A 6760-nucleotide genomic window follows, 5' to 3' on the forward strand; every position below is an offset into this window, starting at 1 on the left:
GCCGTGCCCTGCTGCCGGCTGGGCAAAGGTCCCGCTCCGACCTCTGTCCCCGGCCCCACCCGCGCCCAGCCATGGAGCTGCCGGGGGCCCTGAGCCCCCCGTGGGGGCTCCTGCTGCTCCTGCTCTCGGGGCTGCTGCTCTGGGTCAGGCGTAGACCCCGCTGGGACCCCCGCGAGTGTCCCACCGACTTGACGGGCAAGACGGTGATTGTCACCGGAGCCAACAGCGGTGAGCAGGGACGGGGACGTGTGTGTGGGTGACACGGAGCCGTGGGGTGTCCGGTGGGGAACGTGGGTGTCCCTTCCTCAGCCCTGGAGCCCAGCCCCTGCCTCAGGGGTGAGAACAGCTGCAGGAGCAGCTGGTGGCTCATCCCTGGGAACCCACAGTGTGCTTCCCGTGCCCCATGGCACCTCACACCGGGTGGGCACCCCCCGTGCCCCCTGCCCAGCCTCGGTGTCCAGACTCTTTCCTGGCTGCGTTAATGACTGACAGCCAACGTCACCGCACTGCCGGCCACCAGAGCCACCGTGTCACACCGGGGAGGGAGTCACTGCTCCCACCTGTGTCCCACTGCTGAGCACGGGGTCGGGCACAGCCAGGGACACTGGGACCCCCGGGTTGGGACTGGGGTGTCCCCACGTGCCCAGGGACAGGGTGTCCCCACATGTGCTTGGCTCCATTCCTGTACCGGTGCCCGTTGGTTCCTGCTGTGCTGGAGCACTGACGCAGAGCCGTGTGGGCACCGCGCTGCTGGGGGGGTTTGGGGGCCGCAGCAGGGGCTACCCAGACTCTGGGAACAGGGGCACAGACCCCTAGGGAACCCTCGCCGTGGGGGCCTGTCAGGGTTCAGCCCGTCCAGCTCCCTGTGCCGCAGGCATCGGCAAGTGCGTGGCCATGGATCTGGCACGCCGGAACGCCCGCACCATCCTGGCGTGCCGGAGCCGGGAGCGGGGCCAGGCGGCGGTGGAGGAGATCCGGGCGGCCACCGGGAACCCAGCGGTGGTGCTGCGGCTGCTGGACACGGGCTCGCTGGCCTCGGTGCGCGCCTTTGCCCGCGCCGTGCTGCAGGAGGAGCCGCGGCTCGACGTGCTGGTCAACAACGCCGGCGTCACCGGTACGGCCCCGTGGCCCCCGGCCCAGCGGCGTCCAACGCTCCACCTCGATGCCCCACAGTGCCCACCCCCCTTTTCCAGGGCTGCCCTTCGCCATCACTTCAGAAGGGCTGGAGCAAACCTTCACCACCAATTACCTGGGCCCGTTCCTGCTCACCAACCTGCTGCTGGGTGTGTGGGGGACCGGGGAGCTCTGGGGTCCCCTCCGCTCTCACACCGTTCCTGCTCACCACCCCACTGCTGGGTGAGCACAGGGTGTGGTGGATCCTGGGACCTCTCCCTGCTCACCCCCTGCTCCTCACAGACCTGCTGAAGGCCTCGGCGCCCTCGCGGGTGGTCAACGTCTCGTCGTTCCGGCACAGCCTGGGCACGGCTGACAGCAGGTTCCTCACGGGGCAGCGGCACCCGGGTGGGTATGACGCTGCCTACAGCAGCACCAAGCTGATGAACCTGCTCTTCACCGCCGAGCTGGCGCGGCGTCTGCGTGGCACAGGTGGGTGCCGGGCTTGGCCGTGCTGTGGGGCACCCAAGCATGGCTGTGCACAAGGGCCACCCCCCATCCCCACCCCTCTGTGCTGCTGTGCCACGGCCCGGGGGCTGCCGATGGGGCTGGGGGGGTCTCATCCTGTTAGAGACTCCCCAGAACATCTGTGGGCAGCAGAACCGTGGCCAGGGTGGCCCTGGTGCCAGGCACGGCGGAGCCCCTGCTCCGAGGCCGGGCTGGGGGCTGCTCCCGCTGCTCCCCGTGGTGCCCTGGCGTGGCACTGACAGTGCGGCCCGGCAGGGGTGACGGCCAACGCGCTGAGCCCCGGCGTGGTGAGCACCAACATCATGCGCCACTTCAGCTGGGCCGTGCAGGTGCTCTTCGTGCTCCTGCGCCCCTTCATGAAGGTGAGCGGGGCCGGGTCCTGCCTGGCCCGGGGGCAGCGGGTGGGCAGGGGCTGCAGGTCCTCCCTGACCCCCGTGCCCTGCAGTCGGCCGAGCAGGGCGCTTCCAGCACCATCTTCTGCGCTGTGTCGGAAGAGGCCGAGGGCATCAGCGGGAAATACTTCGACAGCTCGTGCCGGCTGGCGCTGCCCTCGGTGCCCGCCCGCGACGCTGCGCTGGCTCGGAAGCTCTGGGAGGCGTCGGAGCAGCTGACGGGGCTCACGGAGGGACCCCAGAGCTGAGCCCTCGGGATGTGGCCGTGCAGGGAGACCCTCAGGGTGGGGAGGGGGACACGATCACCCCTTTGGTTGCCGCGTGCCCACGCTGTGGCACCCAAAGGATGACACGGCACTGGCCAGATGGGACTGTGACCCCTTTATTAAAGCCCCCGGTGCCGTCACTCCCAGGCGATGTCCAGGTCCAGGCGCTGCCTCTGCACAAACTGCAGGAACCCGTCGTAGTCACGCCGGTGGATGTGGGGGCAGCGGGACAGGTCCAGGCGCCGCAGTGGCCCCTCGGAGCCCAGCAAGTGCCACACGGTGTGGGGGGACACGTGGCTCCCGGCCAGCGAGAGCTCCTGCAGCTCCCCCAGCTGCCCCAGCTCCGGCTCCAGCACCGAGTCCAGCGGGAAGGGCAGGGTGAGCAGGCGCAGCGTCTGCAGCCGCGGGGCCCGGCTCAGCACCGAGGCCAGCGTGGCGCTCAGCACCGGCACGTGTGCGGCTGGCACGGGCCCGGCCAGGGCCAGCGAGAAGCTCTGGAGCTGGGGCAGCCCCAGGGGCAGCAGGTCGGTGGCCCAGCGGGGCGGCGGGGCGGGGGGCTCGGCGGGGGCGTGGGGGTCCGGCGGCACCTGCAGCTCGGTGCTGAAGCTCTGCAGGCTGGGGCAGCTGGAGAGCAGGGCGGGCAGCGACAGCGGGTCCGGGCAGCTGAAGCCGTGCAGGGTCAGGGCGTGCAGGCGGGCGCCCAGGGCCTCCGCCAGCGGCAGCACCTCTGCCAGCGCCCGGCCGTGCCGGCCGGCACAGCCCAGCGTCAGCCGGGACAGGCATTGCCAGCCCGGCAGCTCCCGCAGCCCCGCGGGGCCGGGCCCGTCCCCCAGCCACGCGCTGAGCTCCTCGGCCCGGGGACACACGGCGCGGACGGTGCCCAGGGCGTCCTCCTCCAGCTCCTCGAGCTGCCGCAGGGGCAGAGTGAGCGGGGACCCCCCCGGCGCCGCCCCCCGGCCCCGCGCCAGCTCCTGCAGCCCCGGGAAGCCCTCGGGGTCGGCGGTGCCGTCCAGCTGCCCCGCGTGGAGCAGGCGCAGCGCGTCCGGCACGGCCCCGTGTGCCAGCACCTCCAGCTGCGGCAGGGCCAGCAGCAGGAAGGCCACGGCGGCCACCGCGTCCCCGTCGCCGGTGGGCTCCAGGTCGCGGGCCAGCAGCACTCGCAGCGCGGGGCAGCCGGGGGTCCGCGCCAGGGGGTCGTAGCCCAGGTGCCGCAGGGCGCGCGGGGTCACCTTCTTGCAGCCCGACACGTCGAGCTCCCGCAGGAGGCGGCAGCAGGAGCCCACGGCCGACAGCACCTGCACGTTGGCCTGCGTGTGTGCCAGCCCCAGGCGGCTCAGCCGGGGCAGCCCCTCGGCCACGTCCACCAGCACGGCCGGCGAGAGCCGCCCGCAGCCCCCCAGGTCCAGGGAACTCAGGCCCTGCGGTCACACCGGGAGACCCTCAGCGGGCTGGGCAGGGGGGCAAGAACCCCCTGTACCCACGTATGGGGGGGGTGGGCACCCCAAGACACCACGCAGGTCTGGGACCCCTATCCACTCCCTCTTTCCCATGGACCCCGGCACCCCCAGCCCCACAGTGGGTGGGCATCCCTGGCCCCACAGTGGGTGGGCATCCCTGGCCTCACAGAGGATGGGCACCCCCTGCCCCACTCTCCCGATGGACCATGGCATCTCCAGCCCCATGGAAGGTGGGCCTCCCCAGCCCCACAACCCCAGCCCCACCGACCATGGCACCCCCAGACCCTCTCCCCCATCCCCACAGAGACAGCCCCAGCCGCAGGGCCCGTGACACCCCCCCACGCTCCCCCAGCCCCAGGGAAGCCATTGCCCCACTCCCCCATCGCCAGGGCAGGGCCCCCCGCGCCCACCTGGCAGCGCAGGACGATGAGGTGCCCCAGGGCGTTGTTGGCCAGGCTGGGGCAGGGCCGCAGGCTGAGCTGGCGCAGGTGAGGCAGCAGCAGCAGGTGCAGCGCCGCGCGCGACAGGCGCCGGCTGGCACCCAGCACCCGCAGCAGCTCCTGCACCAGCCCGCAGGCTGGGGGCACGGCGTCAGCGGGGCTCAGGCACCCACCCACACACCCAGAGCAGGCATGGGACACCCACCCACACACCCAGAGCAGCGCAGCTAGGCGTGGGACACCCACCCACCCCACAGTGGGATCACACACCCACCCACACACCCAGAACAGGGCAGCGAGGCATGGAACACCCACCCACCCAGAGCAGGGGCAGCGAGGTGTGGGACACCCACCCACCCCACATGGGTGTCATTGGGGTCACACACCCACCCACACACCCAGGGCAATGGGGGTCAGCGGGTCTTGGGATCCCCATGTGCCCCACAAGGGTCAGTGCTGCCTGGCACTTCTACCTTCCCTGCATGGTGGTCTCGGGGCCCTGGCACACCCACCCACCCACCTGGGACCCTCCTCTGCCCCTCTGGGGGTCCCAGGGCCCTGGCACCACCTCCTGCCCAGCACAGGGGGCTTGGGGACCCTGGCACTTCATCCCCCCCCGGGGGTCCTGGGGCTCACCCAAGTCATTGAAGGGGCCCACGAGGAAGCGGAACTCGTACTCGTCCAGGTAGTTGTCACTGTAGTCCTTGGCCCAGAGGCTCTGCATGTGCTGGGCCAGGCTCTGCAGGCACAGCGAGGCCAGCGTGGGCACTGCCCGGCGCCGGGGCATCCCTGGGGATGGGACAGGGATGGGACAGTCAGGGAGCAGTCACTGTGGGCACTGCCCGGCCCCGGGGCATCCCTGGGGACAGGAATGGGAGCGGGAAAGTCAGGGATCAGTCCCCGTGGCCAGCGCTGCGGGGACAGGGACACTCCTGGACGGGACGCGGCACCGCCACCCGGCACGGCCCGACCCCGTTTCGGGGTCCCTTCCCCCCCGCTGGGGCAGAGCCGGCTCCGCCCGGTGCGCGTTTCGGTTTCGGTTTCATTCCGTTCCCGGCTTTATCCCGGCGGGAATCCCACCGCGATCCAGGGATGAACCAGCGCGGCCCAGCCCCTGACACCCCCCGGAAGCTCCTGGGATACCCCAAAGCTCACCCGCAGCTCCCGGCGGGCAGCGGCGGCTCCGGGAGCGGGCCGGGGGTTATCCCGGGGTCAGCTGGGACCGGGCACTCCCGGGGATGGCACTGCCCCGTGTCCCTGGAATTCAGCAAGGATCGAGGGGCTGAATCCTGACGGGACATTAAAGCCTGGGCGCGACACCGAATCCCAGTTCCTGGATGTGTAAACCTGGGAGACGTCCCGGAGCAGCCGGCGGGGTGGGGAAGGGGCACTGGGGTGGAAACCGGAGAAGTGCTGGAAACTGGACGGGGGGACACCAGCCCTGCTGTCGGGGGGACACGGGGACATGGAGACCGGGAAAGGACCCTCCGGGACTGGGAAATGACCCTCTGGAACCCGGAAAAGACCCTCTGGGAGCGGGAAAAGGCTCCCAGGGACAGGGAAAAGACCCTCCAGGACTACGAGGAGATCATCGGAGAGTGGGAAAAACTCCCGGAGACTGGGAAAAGACCCTCCAGGACCAGGAAGAGACCCTCAAGGCACTGGGAAAAGACCCTTGGGGATCGGGATAAGACCCCCCACTACCCCCCGGGACCGGGAAAAGAGGAGCAGCTCCAGTCCCAGGCCGGTGGGAAGGGGCGGGCATGGAAGGGAATACGGGAATAGGGGAACACGGTGTCTCCCCCCAGTCTGGGACCCATCCTTTTGGACCCTTCCTTGGGGATATCCCCTTAGGGACTCCTCCTCAGAGACCCCCCCTCCTTGGGGAACCCCCCCTTTGGGACCCCTCCTTTTGGGGACCCTTCCTTGGGGTGCCGCGCTCCGAGACCCCTCCTTGGGGGAACCCCCTTTTGGGATCCCCTAATTGGAGACTCCCCCTCTTTTGGGACACCCCTTTAGAGGACTCCCTTGGGGGGGGGGGGGTGGAGGGTGTCTCCTCCCCGCCTCCCGCGTTGGAATCAACACCACGACCACGACCAGGACCGAGCCCCCCCACACTCCCCCAACATCTTGAGGAGGGGGGCGTGTAAACAACGCGTCTCCATGGCAACACCTCCCCGGACCACTTCCCCCTGCTGCTATCACCGCCAGCACTTACCAGCGGCTCCTATCTCCCCGTCTCGTCCCTTCTCTTCCCGGCCCGCCCCGATTGGTCCCATCCCCCTTTTTTTAATTATTTTTTTTATTTTCCTCCTCCTCCTCCTCTTGCCCGGCCCCGCCATGACTCCCCCCTGGGAGGCTTCACTGCGCGCTTTGCGCTTGCGCGCAACGCGAAGCCCCCCTCTTTTGCCCTTACTTTCCCCGCCGGGGCTGCCCCGCGCCGTGCCTGACGCCCAGCGCGGCCCTACGGCCGCGCTGGGCGTCAGGCACGGCGCGGGGCAGCCCCCGGGGAAGGGGGGGGGCCTCGCGTTCGGGCGGGGTCCGCGGTACCGGGAGCGGCCGGG

The 6760-nt window shown here is 70.5% G+C and overlaps 2 protein-coding genes across 5 annotated transcripts in view; one reads left to right on the forward strand and one right to left on the reverse strand.

The window, feature by feature from the left end:
- On the forward strand, positions 1–2439 carry LOC114071796 (retinol dehydrogenase 12-like). The gene is made up of 6 exons (XM_027909655.1): positions 1–228; positions 875–1114; positions 1194–1283; positions 1417–1605; positions 1897–2003; positions 2087–2439. The coding sequence occupies exons 1-6, from the start codon at positions 72–74 to the stop codon at positions 2279–2281; spliced, it is 978 nt and encodes a 325-aa protein (XP_027765456.1). The 5' UTR covers positions 1–71; the 3' UTR covers positions 2282–2439.
- The window catches only part of LOC114071794, a 7474-nt gene continuing 3113 nt past the window's right edge, over positions 2400–6760 (reverse strand). The window contains exons 1-5 of one of the 4 annotated variants that reach the window (XM_027909650.1): positions 6415–6454; positions 5352–5453; positions 4833–4985; positions 4167–4333; positions 2400–3717 (exon numbers count right to left, since the gene is read on the reverse strand). In XM_027909650.1, coding sequence (XP_027765451.1) covers positions 2437–3717; positions 4167–4333; positions 4833–4983 — 1599 coding nt within the window. In that variant the 5' untranslated portion in view covers positions 4984–4985; positions 5352–5453; positions 6415–6454 and the 3' untranslated portion in view covers positions 2400–2436. Of the gene's footprint in view, positions 3718–4166; positions 4334–4832; positions 4986–5351; positions 5544–6414; positions 6455–6760 lie in introns of those variants that run through there. The other 3 variants (XM_027909649.1, XM_027909651.1, XM_027909652.1) reach the window with 3 other exon arrangements.

Source organism: Empidonax traillii, unplaced genomic scaffold, assembly GCF_003031625.1.
Source record: "Empidonax traillii isolate 1590-97213 ecotype Southwest subspecies unplaced genomic scaffold, ASM303162v1 scaffold2290:size47672, whole genome shotgun sequence".
Taxonomy (NCBI): domain Eukaryota; kingdom Metazoa; phylum Chordata; class Aves; order Passeriformes; family Tyrannidae; genus Empidonax; species Empidonax traillii.

Bases quoted from the DNA above. Each gene is read 5' to 3' on its own strand.
- LOC114071796 (XM_027909655.1), top strand. From the start codon at position 72: ATGGAGCTGCCGGGGGCCCTGAGCCCCCCGTGGGGGCTCCTGCTGCTC. The intron at 229-874 runs GTGAGCAGGGAC...CCTGTGCCGCAG, and splicing joins TGTCACCGGAGCCAACAGCG to GCATCGGCAAGTGCGTGGCC. The intron at 1,284-1,416 runs GTGTGTGGGGGA...TGCTCCTCACAG, and splicing joins GCTCACCAACCTGCTGCTGG to ACCTGCTGAAGGCCTCGGCG.